The sequence below is a fragment of the Bufo bufo genome, chromosome 1 (genome assembly GCF_905171765.1).
Source record: "Bufo bufo chromosome 1, aBufBuf1.1, whole genome shotgun sequence".
Taxonomy (NCBI): Eukaryota; Metazoa; Chordata; class Amphibia; order Anura; family Bufonidae; genus Bufo; species Bufo bufo.
This window is the reverse complement of record NC_053389.1, coordinates 592,990,444-593,008,404: the sequence shown is the minus strand read 5'-3', so window position 1 is coordinate 593,008,404 and position 17,961 is coordinate 592,990,444. Positions and strand designations below refer to the sequence as shown.

Below are 17,961 nucleotides of genomic sequence, written 5' to 3'. Positions count from 1 at the left end.
TGTCGGGGACGCTCCGGTATCGTAATCAGAAGGGGGCCGGTGAAGGGTAAAGTTAGTACTCACTCTGGCGGTGCTCGCTCCAAGTCTCGCGAGATGCGTGGCTATGTCAGACGGGAGTCCCACGTTCAGCGTCAAAAGGTAGGCGCGGCCTCTTGCAGCTCTGGGATTCAGGTAGGTGGTACTTTTTCCCGACAGGGCGGCGTTTCTTCCTACTTGCAGGCTGGGCGATAACTTCCTCTTGTCCTTTTTCGCGCCAAACGGGTACAACGAGGCGCACTTGTAATCCAGTCAGGTTAAGCGGCCATCTTTGAGCAAATTGCTGTCTATTCACTGACAGCAAGCGGTGGCTTACACAAACGGCAAACAGTCCATACACTATAATCTTCAGACCGCGAATTATTACAGTTCTCTTTGGCCCAGCAATTTTTAAATAAAGCAATAGGGCTTAGTCACTTTTTAGGCAAATAACGGCACACAGTTTTTGTATTCCACAATGGCGCAGGAATGATCGTATCCTGTTCGTGACGCCAATTTATGCAGCACGCCAGACCCGCAGGGTATTGCGATAGTGAGGTCACGGTTATGGGCAATCGAGGGTTACTCACTTTTTGGAGGACCCTGGGCAGGCATGCGGCGGTGAAGGAGAGGTAGACACAAGTTCCTCTGGGGCACACTCTGTATAGAGAGACCTGGCCTGATGGTGTGTGAGGTGCCATGGATGTTGCAGGTGTTTTGAGTGCCTGAGGCAAGGTCCCTTTAAGGATCGTGACGCCAGTGCCTGTAACGGTGGCACACCGGTTTTCTAGTAGCAGTAATTGAGGTACACAGGTGGTATAGTGAACCAAACGTTGCTTTACTTTGGAAAACAGTCCAACTTTGTACAGACAGTTTACAGTTGATAATGATGCAGTTCCTTACAGCAATATTCCACAAGCAGGCTTACTTCTTAATATGGCAGGTATAATCTTGCAAGATACTTGGAGGGTATAAAGTTAATGTTTAGCAGACCTATGCTGCACTATCCCCTTCAGCTATTCTAGCTGGCTGGATCCCAAGGCCCAGATGCCTAAATGCTGGATTTAATCCTTGGTAAATGAGTCCTTCCTCCAGTATTGACTCTTGACTGTAACTTATAGTACCTCTGCTCATCAGGTTACTTATCTTAGTTGGATGCAAGGACGCTGCTTGGTTTGTGGGTAACTGCAGGTTTCTCCCAGGAGGTAGATTCTTCTTCTGGGGTGACTCTACTGAGCTAAGCTTAGCCTCAGGAGCTTCAGGCTGACTACATTACTCTTCTAGCCCCCTGGAATGAACTAACTCTCCCCTGTCTGGGCCTACCTATATATACTTAGGGCTATAGCTCCCTCTAACGTCTAGGAGGCTAAACTACACCCTAACAGGCCTGACACCCAGATAACACAGGGAAATGCATATTAAACATCACATTAATGCAAAAGACATGTTAACCCTTGTGTAGCGCCCACTTTTACCTAGTGGGACACTACAAACCCTGTTACAAATCTTTGCGTCATCAGCAAAAAGACACACCTTACCATCGAGGCCTTCTGCAATTTCGCTGCTAAAGATATTAAACAATATGGGTCCCAGAACAGATCCCTGAGGTACCCCACTGGTAACAAGACCATGGTCTGAATATACTCCATTGACTACAACCCTCTGTTGTCTGTCCCTCAGCCACTGCCTAATCCATTCAACAATATGGGAGTCCAAGCCCAAAGACTGCAATTTATTGATAAGCCTTCTATGTGGGACAGTATCAAAAGCCTTACTAAAGCTATTACCAAACCTCTTATTATTGCTTTCTGTGCTACCATATCAGTTTCCTAACATAAAGTGGTGGAGGACAATTTCATTTTGCTATGGGGCCCTATGAATTCTAGTTTCATGACTATACACAATTCTACAATAAAAATGACTGAAACTTGTCCCTCTGGTGCCACCTATAGCTACTCTGTTAAGACGATCTGAATTCCTGATTTTCCAAATCCCCTTCATCATCAGTATATTGTCACTGAATGGTGTGCCCCTGATTGTACAATGAATAATTACATTTATTGTCTTTATCAATAACACTATGCCAGTTTTGCATTTTCAGCCTAAATTAAACTAGTGAGTTCTGTATAGTGTAAATGATGCTGATTATGTATGTATTTTTTATCTACATACTCACTCACTTCCATTCTGGCCCTGTGCTCCCCACAAATCGGCAATAAAAAACATTGAGAGGACTCCTAAACTCAGGCACATAATGGAGAGGACTCCTGAGCTCAGGTACATAAGGGAGAGGACTCCTGAGCTCACACACATAATGAAGAGGACTCCTGAGCTCACACACATAATGGAGAGGACTCCTGAGCTCACGCACATAATGGAGAGGACTCCTGAGCTCAGGCACAAATTATGTGTGTGAGCTCAGGAGTCCTCTTCATTATGTGTGTGAGCTCAGGAGTCCTCTCCCTTATGTACCTGAGCTCAGGAGTCCTCTCCATTATGTGCCTGAGTTTAGGAGTCCTCTCAATGTACTTTATTGCTGATTTGTGGGGAGCACAGGGCCAGAATGGAAGTGAGGATGTAGATAAAAAATACATAATCAGCATCACTTACACTATACAGCACTCACTAGTTTAATTTAGGCTGAAAATGCAAAACTGGCATAGTGTTATTGATAATGACAATAAATGTAATTATTCAGGCACATAATGGAGAGGACTCCTGAGCTCAGGCACATAATGGAGAGGACTCCTGAGCTCAGGTACATAAGAGAGAGGACTCCTGAGCTCAGGTACATAAGAGAGAGGACTCCTGAGCTCAGGCACATAATGGAGAGGACTCCTGAGCTCAGGCACATAATGGAGAGGACTCCTGAGCTCACACACATAATGGAGAGGACTCCTGAGCTCACACACATAATGGAGAGGACTCCTGAGCTCACACACATAATGGAGAGGACTCCTGAGCTCACGCACATAATGGAGAGGACTCCTGAGCTCAGGCACAAATTATGTGTGTGAGCTCAGGAGTCCTCTTCATTATGTGTGTGAGCTCAGGAGTCCTCTCCCTTATGTACCTGAGCTCAGGAGTCCTCTCCATTATGTGCCTGAGTTTAGGAGTCCTCTCAATGTACTTTATTGCTGATTTGTGGGGAGCACAGGGCCAGAATGGAAGTGAGGATGTAGATAAAAAATACATAATCAGCATCACTTACACTATACAGCACTCACTAGTTTAATTTAGGCTGAAAATGCAAAACTGGCATAGTGTTATTGATAATGACAATAAATGTAATTATTCAGGCACATAATGGAGAGGACTCCTGAGCTCAGGCACATAATGGAGAGGACTCCTGAGCTCAGGTACATAAGAGAGAGGACTCCTGAGCTCAGGTACATAAGAGAGAGGACTCCTGAGCTCAGGCACATAATGGAGAGGACTCCTGAGCTCAGGCACATAATGGAGAGGACTCCTGAGCTCACACACATAATGGAGAGGACTCCTGAGCTCACACACATAATGGAGAGGACTCCTGAGCTCACACACATAATGGAGAGGACTCCTGAGCTCACGCACATAATGGAGAGGACTCCTGAGCTCAGGCACATAATGGAGAGGACTCCTGAGCTCACACACATAATGGAGAGGACTATTGAGCTCACACGCATAATGGACAGGACTCCTGAGCTCAGGCACATAAGGGAGAGGACTCCTGAGCTCACGCACATAATGGAGAGTACTCAGTCTGCTGGTTTGTGGGAGCACAGAGTATGAAGATAAAAATCACATAATCGAACTCTTCTCCACTTACACTTTACACCGCTAACTCTAGTTTGGGGAGTATTTCAGAGCTGACAGATTCCCTTTAATGAAATTCAATAACTAAGAAAATCAGCTTTTTATTTTTCCATTTCTTGTTTGTCTCAGTTTAACAAATAGCAGGAGACCAAAGCCCAAAATGAAAGCCACACTGATGAGAAAAATGCCAATTCTTGGTTCAGATAGAAACTTATATTCTTCAATCTGGTCATCACTTCTCTCTTAAAGTGAAATAAAAACATGGTCATGAAATATTTCATAGTAGGGTATTTTCAAAGAAACATTGCCAGCAAAAGATGAATCTGTTAATTCACAGCAGCCACAAAAAGCAATCTACAATTGGGAACTGAAAATTGATTAGAAAAAAAGAATATGTTTCAGCATCTGGCTACTAGCAAATAAATATAGGCGATACTTTCCCTTTAATAAGTGAGCCGTATTTGTATTATAATAGGTCATTATGGGTGTATAATGAGCATGGTGAGAGGTTATGTTCTACTACGTTATTATGTATTACTTTATATGTATTTGTTATTTCATTATGTGTAATTTGTTATGGGGTCTGTTACTGCTTTGTATATGTATTGGAGCTGCAGCAGAGATTAATAAAGTATCTTATCTACTTTTAGCTTTTATAAGGGTAACTAATTAAAGATTACCTTCAACTCTAAGGATCACATATTGCATGGTGAATCCTGAAGACTTTAGTTGGCTGTGACAAGCGTAAGATCCAGCATCTGACATGAGCAGGTTCTTCAAAAGCAACGACAAATTACCCGAAGGCAATAAGTCATAAAACATCTCTGTTCTACCTCGATAGGAATCGGCTTGATAAGCAGGCTGGCTCGAGCCATAATAGAAACTATCGACCACATCATCATTTTCTAATCGCTGCCAGTGAATTACAATGTGCCTGTAATCAAACTGCTCCTTGTAGGTGACTGTACATGGCAGGAGAACATCTTTATGCAGCTGTCCTGTAACTTCTAAGGATGCAAAGTGGCACACTGGCAGGAGAAAACAGACATGTTTACAACACTTCTATTTGAGAAAAACAATTATTATTATTATATTACTAAACATAATGATATTATTTTATAGCACCATCATCTTCCAGGGTGGGTGCTGGACATATAAAACACAGATGGGCAGATTTTACACTCTTTTGTAAGCATTTTACGCCTCATCTGACAAGGGTGTGTGGCTTCTCTAGAAATGAGGAAATAGAGTGTGGCCTAAATGCACCTTGGTGCACCAATAATGTACCCTAAAGCCTCATTCATACGTCAGTGTTTGGTCAGTGATTTCCATCAGTGATTTTGAGCCAAAACCAGGTGCTGCTCTAAGGCTACTTTCACACTAGCGGCACGGACCTCCGGCAGGCTGTTTCGTCGGGTGAACAGCCTGTCGGACCATCCTGCCGCTAGTGACCATGTGCCTCTGGACTGCCGCTCCGTCCCCATTGACTATAATGGGGGCGGGGGCGGAGTTCTGGCGAGGCACGGCAGCGCACGGAGAGAGGCTGCCGGAATAAAACTACGACATGTCCGACATTTATTCCGCCGTGCGCTGCCGTGCTTTGCCGGAACTCTACACTGCCTCCATTATAGTCAATGGGGACGGAGCCACAGTCCGGATGCACGAGGTCCCAAGTGGCAGGACGGATCTGACAGGCTGTTCACCCGACGGAACAGTCTGCCGGAGGTCCGTGCCGCTAGTGTGAAAGTAGCCTAAACCCAGAACAGGGGCAGATCTTTCCCTTATACCTTATGTCTGTGAAGGCTCCAATCCTAGTTTTGGCTCACAATCACTGATGGAAATCACTGACCAAACACTGACTGTGAATGAGGCTTAATATTTTATATACATTGCATTTTGTACAGAATCCTTCAGGCCTGAAATCTCCTAGCCTTACCTGTTGTAAAAAAAAACTGCACAGAGCTTTCGCTAATAATTTAAAAACTCAGTTTATACAACTTTTGACATTTGTCTGTTGCACAATTGAAGGGTGTAGTTGACTATGATTTTAAAATAAAAACATATACTGTGTGGCATATGTTGTTTAACCCCTTCCCGCTGCAGCCAGTTTTGGTCTTTCTGCCACAATCCCATTTTTCATATCTGACATTTCATGTAATAATAATGCATCTACTTATCTAAATGATTCTGGGATGGTGTTTTCATGACACATTGTACTTTATGTTAGTGGTAAATTTTGGTAGAACTAACATTTATGTCTACTGTATGTTGTAATCATTTTGTAAACATCAATTTATTTTTTAGGACGTTGGAAGGCTTATAACTTTTACAGAAATTGTTCACATTTTCAAGAAAATCTACGGTATTATAGAAAAGGGGTCATGGCACTGACATCTTGAAATGTATTAGTGACAAAAAAGTCTTACACGCCCCAGGATGGTATCAATGAAAAACACAAATGGCCCTGCAAAAAATAAGCCCTCACACAGCTCTGTAGACGTGAATATAAAAAAGGTATGGTGGTCAGAATATGGCGATGCAAAGTAATAAAGATTTTTTTCAAAGATTTTTTTTTTGCAAACATCTCTATTGAACATTTTAAACATTTTTCATAAGAGACAACAGAGCATATGACAGAGTAAGGCCTCTTTCACACGACCGTTTTTTTTCTTCGTTTTTTGCGTTCCGTATACGGTCCGTATACGGTCCGTATACGGAACCATTCATTTCAATGGTTCCGCAAAAAAAACGGAATGTACTCCGTATGCATTCCGTTTCCATATTTCCGTTTTTCCGTTCCGTTGAAAGATAGAACATGTCCTATATTTGGCCGCAAATCACGTTCCGTGACTCCATTAAAGTCTATGGGTCCGCAAAAAAAACGGAATGCATCCGGAAATGCATCCGTATGTCTTCCGTATCCGTTCCGTTTTTTGCGGAACCATCTATTGAAAATGTTATGCCCAGCCCAATTTTTTCTATGAAAATATTGTATATGCCATACGGAAAAACGGAACGGAAACGGAAACACAACGGAAAGAAACGGAAACACAACGGAAACAAAAAACGGAACAACGGATCCGTTTAAAACGGACCGCAAAACACTGAAAAAGCCATACGGTCGTGTGAAAGAGGCCTAAACCAGTGATGTGTGGTAAGAACAGAGTATGACCATGAGAATGAAATATTGGTGGGCACTGACAGTGCATAATGTCTCTTCACACTATGTGGCCAATTGAAAATGGTCCAGCTAAGGAGGAATAATGAAAAGGAACATGGATATCAAACAAAACGTGATGAACTGGGGAAGTAGACGAAAGACAAATTAAAGCACAAGAAAAACGAAAGAAATGTGCTATTGCTGTATAAGGGTACTTTCACACTTGCGTTGTTTGATTCCGGCAGGCAGTTAAGTTGCCTGAACTGCCTGCCTGATCAGGAAAACTGTATGAAAACGCATGTCATTTGCAGACAGATCAGGATCCTGATCAGTCTGACAAATGCATTGCAATACTGGATCAGTTTTTTCCGGTGTCATCAGGAAAAACGTATACAGTATTTATCATTTTTCACATTTTTAAAGGTCTGTGCATGCGCAGACCTGAAAACCGGATCTGTTTTACCGGAACACTTGATACCGGATCCGGCATTAATATATTTCAATGGAAATTAATGCCGAATCCGGCATTCAGGCAAGTGTTCTGGAATTTTGACCGGAGAAAATACCGCAGCATGCTGCGGTAATTTCTCCGTCCAAAAAAAAACATAAAAGTGACTGAACTGAAGACATCCTGATGCATACCGAACGGATTGCTTTCCATTCAGAATGCATTAGGACAAAACTGATCTTTTTTTTCCGATATTAAGCCCCTAGGACGGAACTCAATACCGGAAAACTTTAACACTAGTGTGAAAGTACACTTAGTACAGACCTGTTTACAGACCTGCAGAATAAGGCCTCTTTCACACGACCGTATGGCTTTTTCAGTGTTTTGCAGTCTGTTTTTCAAGGATCCATTGTCCCGTTTTTTGTTTCCGTTGTGTTTCCGTTTCTGTTCCGTTTTTCCGTTCCGTTTTTCCATATGGCATATACAGTATACAGTAATTACATAGAAAAAATTGGGCTGGGCATAACATTTTCAATAGATGGTAAACGGAAAGCATACGGAAGACATACGGATGCATTTCCGTATGTGTCCCATTTTTTTTGTGAACCCATTGACTTGAATGGAGCCACGGAATGTGATTTGCGGGCAATAATAGGACATGCTCTATCTTTCAAAGGAAATACGGAAACAAAATGCATACGGAGTACATTCAGTTTTTTTTGCGGAACCATTGAAGTGAATGGTTCTGTATACGGACCGTATACGGGACGCAAAAAACGTCCCGTAAACAAAAAAAAACACCTTTTGCGGGCTAATCTAACCTTCCTAAAAGTTACTCATTAATATAAATACATTAATTCCTTTTTTTAATTTAACCCTATAGGATAACGGGTGTTTAGTCTCAGAATCCAGAAGGCTTCACGTAGTAAAACCTTCTGTTTGATGTTGCCACCTCTGGGTGGTAATGTTACTTTCTCAAATGCATAAGTGCAAAGTCCTACCGTACTTCTATTATGTACATTAATAAGGACTAAGTAAGGACGAGTAAGGACTAATAAGTCCGAAACATGTCAACCTAACGGTGGAGGGAGAAGCTGTCCATGTATGTGAATTGTGACCACTATGAATAAAGAAAACATCTAGGTTTTATCCTGAATGCTGGAACTTCTCTTTCTTCATGTTTCAAGTGAGGACTAGTCCGGTCTGTTCCGTGCATGGGAAAAGATATGGTGAGCTGGAAAAACGTGTTTGTTTATACTTATATATGTGATACTAGTGCCTTATGTGTATATACAGGTATAAAGGTTGAGGCAGGCCAAAACACATCTTACAAAAAATTGTATGTGATACAACACTTGAATAAAGTTTACAAGTTGAGAGTGCTAGGACCCTTTTTCTATATTGCTGTTATTTTTCTCATGCACCATGGAATTAGTGGAGTGCCAACTACTTGCTGGAAATTTTGCCCACAGAATCATAAATTTGAGCCTGAAAATCATTAGGGGGCGGGGTCCACATTGAATCACTGGTTTTCCCATATTAATGATCTATCCTCAGGATAGGTAATCAATATCAGATCGTTGTATTTTCTTCACTGTTTACCTGCTTGCTGTTGACACTGCAGTGGCAGAGCAGTGTAATTACATCTTCTCCATCCCAGTCACTTGAATGGGGCGGAGCAGTTGCATTTACACATCGTCCCCTTCAAGGGAATGGGAAGGCGGAGTTGTAATTATACTGCTCAGCACTGCAGTGTCAACAGCGAGCCGGTAATCACGAGTGCTGCGGTCTCTTCAAGTGGCTAATCAGCAGCGGTGCCGGGAGTTGAATCCCCACCGATCTGATATTGATCACCTATTTTGAGGATAGGTCATCAATATGAGACAACACCTTTAATTGGGGGCTAGCCTTAGAATGTTGGGGAGCCTTCCAGGGGGTTTCTGATGACTGGCCGAGGAGGACAAGAGGAATGAGAGATCCTCTTCTCCATCTATGAGGACATAATGTATTTTTATAGGGCTGTGTAAAGGTGTATGACAACAAGATTAGACTCCAAATCAATGCAAGATAAGGAATGTATTGTAATGTATCACACAGTACGTAAATGATACACCTAGGTGGACGAACACTTTAAGGTATGTTTATCTTGAATGTAAAATTTGATTAGCAGGTTGTTTGGGTCTTTTTTTTGTACTTTTCTTCTTTAGTCTGCAAAATGAATCACATGGACATTGGACTGGATACCCATACTGAAAACCACTTACCTGGCAAGAATGTGAGAGAACCAATAAAACAGATATATGTACTTTTAAGATCAAATAATTTCTGTTGTCTTCTGATAATCTGCCCAAAAAAGTAAATATAAACCACATGTCAATACAATACATATGAATGTAAGTATGGTATATACAGTAGGTAAATGAATGAATGATTAGCAAAAAAGTACTCAGAATCAGATCAGAGGCACTTCTGATTAAGCACATATTGGAGTCCAAAATTAAAGAAACATTAAGGCTTCAGTGAAGGTACAGGTACGACAGTAATCCATGTGTCTTCATAGTTTCACCAAGGAAGAACTACACTTTTGTAAGAAGCCAATACCGGCCTTCCCTGACAAGCCAACAAATCCCAAAGAGCATACAAAATATATACTGTACATAGACGCTGAAGCGGTGTGTACTAATAATATTTAAGGGGTTTGACACCCAGGACCCCTACAGATCAGCTGTTTGAGAAGGCATCAGCGCTCGCAGTAGTGCTGCTGCATGGAGGCAAATGACACCAAATTAACCCTAAAACTTATCACTAAATAAATAAAACTCACAAACAACTACTTTATAGAATAAAATGGCAGCAGTGCTTTATTATGGGTAACCATTAGAGATGAGGGAATAGAATCCCACAAAATGGAATTCGATCCGAATTTCAGGATAAATTAGATTCGCCTAGAAGCCGAATTTCCTCGTGCTTTGTGTCAGTGAATCGTTTTAACCTGAAATAGTATAAAAAACAAAAAAATTAAAACTTACCTCCTCCATTTGCTTGCTACGGGACGCCAGCCTCCATCTTGCTTGAAGATCTCGGACGAAATCCTGTGCAGTGCGAGATTACATCATCACACTGGCCAGCGTGATGACGTCATACGTCACCACGCCAGTCGGTGTGATGATGTAATCTCGTACCGTACAGGATTTCGGCCGAGATCTTCCAGCAAGATGGCAGCGGCCGGCCCGTCGCGAGCAAATGGAGGCAGTAAGTTTGATTACATTTTTTTTTTATTGTTAATTTTACACTCAGATGCCGTGATCATGTATGCTATTGCAGCTCCCTGTCATTGCACCCGCTACTTACAAAAAAATACGCTTCGTGACGAAGTAATTAGTCACAAAGCGAATTTTTTTGTGATATTCGGCGAATCAGCTGAATCGAACTTTTAAGAAATTCGCTCATATCTAGTAACCATAGAATCATAACATTAAATAAATCAAATGAATCAATTAAATAATTAAAACCATTAAACCATATCAATATATAGACCAATATTAAACCATCAATATAAACCAAGATCCACTCAGCATCAGCTGACCGATACAGCCCATATAAAGCAATGCGATGGAGAAAGGTTAAAATTAGGGGAGGGAGGGCGGGTGCCGATCAAATCTTCTTCAACTGGCCCTGAAGTGGCAGCAAACCTGTGAATATAAAGGAGGCCGTGAGGGGGCGAAAACAAATCAGAACCCTGGAAATCTCCCCCAGCAACGGATAAGACCAATCAGTGGCTGCGCTCGACTTGCTGAAGCTCTTCTTCTGCAGGCCACCAGACCCAGCACAAACCAGACCAAACTGGATCTTCTAAAATTCACTTGAGGTAAACCTGTAAAATAAAGGCGGGAAGACAGACAGGGGGGGGAAGAGGGAGAACAAACACCCCTTTTCACACATTAAAAGGTGTCATTGCCCCCATGTGTCCCCCAAGCAGGAGTGGATTAAGTGCATAATAGGCCCGGGGCTGTCTACCCAACTCTACATATAGGGGAATACAGCACCACATACCTGTTACATCCAGTGACATCTCCTGTCATGTAGATCTTCTCTTTCCTCTTCTCCTCCGTTTGACCCAGACCGCCATGACTAATTCTTTCAGCCGCATCTCGTCTCTACAGAGTTTGTTACACAGACACGTTAGAGTTCTCATAATTGGGGTAATTTTTCAAACTAGTGCAAAGTATAACTGGCTTAGGTGCCCATAGCAACCAATCAGATTCCACCTTTCATTTTCCAAAGGAGCTGTCAAAAATGAAAGGTGGAATCTGATTGGTAGCTATGGGCAACTAAGCCAGTTCTACTTTACATCAGTTTTATAAATTACCCCAAAGATCCCTGTAGTGTCTACAGCAGTTATAAAGTCCCCCAGAGTTCCCCCAATATGGTAATTTCCCCCACACAGCCCCTATGGTAATTTCCCCCACACTGCCCACATATAGTAATTCCCCCCACACTGCCCCATATAGTAATTTTCCCCACACTGACCCCATATGGTAATTTCCCCCACACTGCCCCCATATGGTAATTTCCTCCACACTGCCCCATATGGTAATTTCCCCCACATTGCCCCATACAGTAATTTCCCCCACACTGCCCCATATAGTATTTCCCCCACACTGCCCCATATAGTAATTTTCCCCACACTGCCCCATATAGTAATTTCCCCCACCATGCCCCATATAGTAATTTCCCCCACACTGCCCCATATAGTAATTTCCCCCACCATGCCCCATATAGTAATTTCCCCACACTGCCCCATATAGTAATTTCCCCCACACTGCCCCATATAGTAATTTCCTCCACACTGCCCCATATAGTAATTTCCCCCACACTGCCCCACATAGTAATGTCCCCCACACTGCCCCATACAGTAATTTCCCCCACGCTGCCCCCATATAGTAATTTCCCCCACACTGCCTCCCATGTAGTAATTCCCCCCACACTGTTCCCCATGTAGTAGTTTACCCCCAAAGTAATTTGCCCCACACACTGCCCCCCATTAAGTAATTTGACCCGACTGCCATCCATTAAGTAATTTGCCCCCACACTGCCCTTCATTAAGTAATTTGCCCCCACACTGCCCCCCACAGTATTAATTTCGCCACACTGCCCCACAGTATTAATTTCTCCACACTGCCCCCACAGTATTAATTTCCCCCCACTAGTAATTTGCCCCCACGTAGTAGTTTGCTCCCCATGTAGTAGTTTGCCCCCCACTGTCCCTTTAGTAATATTCTCCTGTGCCCCCCAGTAATGTCCCCCAAAGTTGGCACACAAAACAAATAAATAAAAGCTAATACTTACCTGTGTCCCAGTCGGCGCTCACTCGTAGATGGTGCAGATGGTGCAGATGGTGTAGATGGTGCATGACATCATCACGCCCGCCTGCACCGGGATTTTACTTACCGCATAGGCTTCAGGCCTACTAGGCCTGAAGCCTATAGCGGTGATCGGGAGGCAGGGAACTATGCGCTCCCGTGCCCCGCCGTAGTTTGTAGGCGTTTGGGTCGGCGTTGGGCCCCCCAGCGATGCTGGGCCCGGGGCTACAGACCCAAACGCCCCAATTATAATCCACCACTGCCCCCAAGCTAGGCGCTCTGAGGGGCCTGAACAATCTCGCAGCTTTCCCTAGGCCAAATGACATTACGTTCATTGATCACATGGCTTAGGCGCAGCTCAGCCCCATAGAAGTGAATAGGACTGAGCTGTGATACCAAGTACAGCCCGCTATACAATGTACGGCACTGTGAACTGGGAGAAGGCCGCAGAGCTCACATGAGCGCCGATGCCTTCTCAAACAGCTGATCGGCGGGGGTCCCGGGTGTCGGATTCCCACTAATCAGATTACCTATCCACAGGATCCTCCAGAGGCAGTACTGCACTTTGTATTGGCTCTTTTCATCATCTAAATTGTGGACACCACTCTATAACATCTATATGCCCTAACTCTCAGAGTGAAGAAAGCATTTTCTAAAAAAGATATATAACTTGAAGCATCTAACTGAAAAGTTAAGGGCCCTTTACACAGGCCCATAATACCGCAGATAATCGTTAAAGAGCGTTTACAGAAACGGAACGGATGCGGACCCATTATTACGGACGTGTGAATGGAGCCTTACTGATGGAAACAACTGATCAAACACTGACGTGAAAGTGGGATTATGAAGAGTCATGTCTCATCATCGTTTACTCACCATTGATGCACATTCTGGTGTAACTGATCTCTCACTGGCACTCCATGAATCCATGATTGAGAACCAAAATTCCTAAGAAAATGAGTAATATGCAGAGTTTGAATAATTTTACATGATGTATACACTCAGCGATTGTGAAATGTGAAGTTATGGAGGATAAACTAGGAATCACTTATCACCATAATTGTCAGATTCCTTTTATAGTGTCCAATATTGCTCTCAATACAGATTATTATGATATTCAGGGGCTGAGGCCTTGTCTGTAATTTCTGGAAGTTTTGGTTATTACTAAAGGGCTTTTACCATCTGCCTAGAACTTTCATACATACCATTACAGGTACAGGTTACTGCTGGTCTAATGGTTCCTCTTCTAGCAGGAAGAATTATAACAAATTAAGGCTACTATCTAGCCAGATTCCGCCGTTCACCGCTGGAGCCCATTGACTATAATGGATTCCGACACGAGTGATTGAATATATCGGGTCAGTACAGAGATCTCTCCCATCATCTATTTATCCCCAGGACTGTGACTGTGACGAGGGGACATCCTCTGCGTCTGGAGGAAAGAAGGTTTGTACACAAACATAGAAAAGGATTCTTTACGGTAAGAGCAGTGAGACTATGGAACTCTCTGCCTGAGGAGGTGGTGATAGTGAGTTCACTAAAAGAGTTCAAGAGGGGCCTGGATGTATTTCTGGAGTGTAATAATACAAGCATAGAAGAGTTTGCACAACTCTATCCACTCACTGTTAGATAAACCTAGTCCCTTACAGGTTTATGTAGAATCCACTCTCCTGAAGACCAGTTCTACATATATTCCTGGGGAGATCTAATAACTATGTATAAATATGTATAAATTTCCATAATCCAACATTTTCCATAGTAGGAAAAATACAAAAATGTACGATTAACCATTTTTTTGGGTTACCATGCTCTTAAAAAATAAATTAATAAAATAAATTAAAAGTCGTATGTAGCCCATTATGGTACCAATAAAAACTACAGATTATCTCACAAAAAACGAGCGCTCACATAGCTGGGTGTCAAAATATGCAAAAATACTGACCTGTCATTTCATTTTTAATGCACATTGAACACCATTAAAAAAAACATTAAAAAAAAGGGGAAAATGTTTTTTTTTTTTTTTCACTTTCACCCCTTAAAGAATTTTTTCCCCTTTTACAGTATAAGACACGGTAAATTAAATGGTGTGATTAAAAAGTGTAACTAGTCCTGCCAAAAATAAGCCCTTCTATGGGTATGTGAACAGAAAGTTTAAAAAGGTATGGCTCTTAGAAAGTGGGGAGGAAAAACATAAATACAAAAATGAAAACTAGTCTGATCTTTAAAGGGAGTCTGTCACTTGATTTTCACCAATATAACTAACAACACTGCCCCATAGAAGATTGCAAACGCTTTCCAAGCTTCCCTGTGTGTACTATGTGTCTTTATTCCATGTCCAGGAAAAGCACTTTTATTCTGCTGGAAAATGGCTGCCAGGTGCCCAGCTGGAAGTGAAATTAAAAACAGCTTTCACTCCTGACTCGATTTCTAACAGCTATATCTTCTGATATAATGCTGTGGTTCTGGTATAGTTTGAAAGATCAGAATGCCAGCTTTCAAACAAGGTCAAGTTTATATTTCTAGCTGCGTCCAATCCCAAGAAAGCAACTAAAGCAGCCCTCCCCTCTTCAGTCTGGTTTGCGTTGGGGACTTGGGAGCTGTTCTCCAGCCGAATAAAAGTGCTTTTCCTGGACATGGGATACAGACACATAGTACACATAGATATGTTTAGACTGCATTCGCAACCTTTTGTGGGGCAGTGCTGTTAGTTATATTGGTAAAAAATGACCTGACAGACTCCCTTTAGCCAACTAACTGTTTTGCCTGAGCTCAGCTGAGCTGTGGAAAAATAGCTGTTCTGCCCCAGCTGGGCTTGGGCAGAAAGTGGAGGGGGAAGGGCTGCTTTAGATGCTGATATCTCCTGAATGGTAGCAGCTAGAAGCATGCAACTGGTCTTGTTTGAAAGCTGACATTTCATATAAGACCAAAAAGACAAAAGCAACAGAGGAGAAATCACTGTTAGAAATCGAGTTGCGAGTAGTCGCGGGTAAAAACCTGCTTTTACTTTCACTTTCAGCAGCATTCACTGCATCCCGATTTCTATCAGTGATATCTTCCCCTGTACTGAATATATTGCTGTCATTCTGGTATTGTCTGAAATCTTGGAATCTTCAAACAATACCATATCTCTAGCTAGTAACCAGAGATATTGGCAGATAAAGCAGCCCCCCCCCCCCCCCCCCCCCTTCAGTCTGGAGGAGAATGAGGGAGCAGCACACAGCTGCAGGAGGAGAGAAAAATTGTACATTTATATATATATATATATATATATATATAAATGTGGCATTATCATCAGTGTAGTGACCCACACAATATATTAAGTTATACCACACAGTGAACACCATAAAAAAAAAATTACACAAAATATTTGGCACCCTGACGGTAATTTTTTGTGTTAATTGACGGTATTCTCTTGTGCTTCCACTGTGGAGCGCTCATTAGTACAGCCTTTACTGCCCCCTACCTATCCCCCCCCCCCCCCTGTTAATTTAAAAAACAAATAATCACTCACCTCCTCCATTGGCTCGCGCTGCTAACTGGAGGATGGGACCTTCGAGACGTCATCACGCTGGAGCGCAGGTCCTATCCTGAGCGTTCACAGTGTCGTGAGCAAATGGAGGAGTGCTTTTTTTTCTTACTGGGGGGGCACTAATCGGGGGAATTAATTCTGGGGTTCACTAATGGGGGCATTACTATTACTGGGGGCACTAATGTGGACAGTATTAATTCTGGGGGGCACTAATGGGAGCATTACTATTACTGGGGGCATTATTATTTTCTGGGCGGCACTAATGGGGGCATTAATATTATTGGGAGCCACAGTATAATAGCGACTTAACACCCTGTGTTAAGCCACGCCCCCACAACCACACACCCTTTGGGGGTGGCTTAACGTGGCCGATATTTTTAGTTGGGGAAGATGGCAACCCTATATGGAAGCAGAGACAGCTGCCAGAAAGTGGAACATACCTCTCCCGTATCGGGACAGCAATTGCAAGGACTGTCCCGCCGGATCCGTGACGGTTGGGAGGTATGGGTATATTTAGAGGACCCTGGAAACTACTTTGTTCTAGGAAATCTCAGACTAAAGAAAACTAAAGAAACACAAAGTCAGTTTCACACGACCGTATGTGTTTTGTGGTCCGCAAATTACGGATCTGCAAAAAAATAAATGACGTTCTCTATGGCTTCCTTATTCTTTTGCGGATCCATTGTAATAATGCCTATCCTTGTCCGCAAAACAGGGCTAAGGAACGGACATACGGACGATGTGCTGTCCGCATTTTTTGCGGACCTATTGAAATGAATAGGTCTGCATCCTATCCACAACACAAACAGAACGGACACAGAAACAAAATACTTTTGTGTGAATGTAGCCTAAGGCTACTTTCACACTACCGTTCAGAGCGGGTCCGTCTGATGTCTGCTCAGACGGATCCGCTCCTATAATGCAGACGTTTGTATCCGTTCAGAACGGATCCGTCTGCATTATAGTTTGAAAAAAATTCTAAGTGTGAAAGTAGCCTGAACGGATCCGTCCAGACTTTACATTGAAAGTCAATGGGGGACGGATCCGTTTGAAGATTGAGCCATATTGTGTCATCTTCAAACGGATTCGTCCCCATTGACTTACATTGTAAGTCTGGACGGATCCGTTTGCCTCCGCACGGCCAGGCGGACACCCGAACGCTGCAAGCAGCGTTCAGGTGTCCGCTCGCTGAGCGGAGCGGAGGCTGAACGCTGCCAGACTGATGCATTCTGAGCGGATCCGCGTCCACTCAGAATGCATTAGAGCAGTACGGATGCGTTCAGGGCCGCTTGTGAGCCCCTTCAAACGGAGCTCACAAGCGGAGCCCCGAACGCTAGTGTGAAAGTAGCCTAAGACGCACAAGTAACTGACTCCTGCAGGGGAAGAGTGAGTCAGGGGAAGAGTGAGTCAGGGGAAGGGTGAGTCAGGGGGAAGGGTGAGTCACAGTTGTGGTCAGAGGGTGCACAGAGCAACAGAACTTGCATTCTAACTACTTCTTCCTTTATTCTGACTTTTAGCATTAGATCTCACTACATCTCCTCATACATACTCACACCATACACACTAGAATAATGTATTTTCTAAGCAGAATGATACTCACCATTATGAAGGTGTCTTCAGAGTCTTACTTTTACTTTCAGTTTGCTGTGAA

The 17,961-nt window shown here is 43.0% G+C and overlaps 1 protein-coding gene across 1 annotated transcript; it reads right to left on the bottom strand.

The window, feature by feature from the left end:
- Positions 1 to 3,903: 3,903 nt before the first annotated feature.
- On the bottom strand, positions 3,904 to 16,827 carry LOC120986050. Its single transcript, XM_040414362.1, has 5 exons — positions 16,751 to 16,827; positions 13,658 to 13,729; positions 9,683 to 9,761; positions 4,491 to 4,838; positions 3,904 to 4,052 (listed from the first exon to the last, which is right to left on the bottom strand). The coding sequence occupies exons 2-5, from the start codon at positions 13,709 to 13,711 to the stop codon at positions 3,904 to 3,906; spliced, it is 630 nt and encodes a 209-aa protein (XP_040270296.1). The 5' UTR covers positions 13,712 to 13,729; positions 16,751 to 16,827.
- Positions 16,828 to 17,961: the final 1,134 nt, after the last annotated feature.

What these genes read in the sequence shown, in the direction of transcription:
- LOC120986050 (XM_040414362.1), bottom strand. Translation starts at nt 13,711, where the DNA reads ATGGATTCATGGAGTGCCAGTGAGAGATCAGTTACACCAGAATGTGCA. An exon ending in CACCAGAATGTGCATCAATG is followed by an intron (nt 9,762 to 13,657) that starts GTGAGTAAACGA and finishes TTTTTTGGGCAG; the next exon opens with ATTATCAGAAGACAACAGAA. An exon ending in TTCTCTCACATTCTTGCCAG is followed by an intron (nt 4,839 to 9,682) that starts GTAAGTGGTTTT and finishes TTCTCCTGCCAG; the next exon opens with TGTGCCACTTTGCATCCTTA.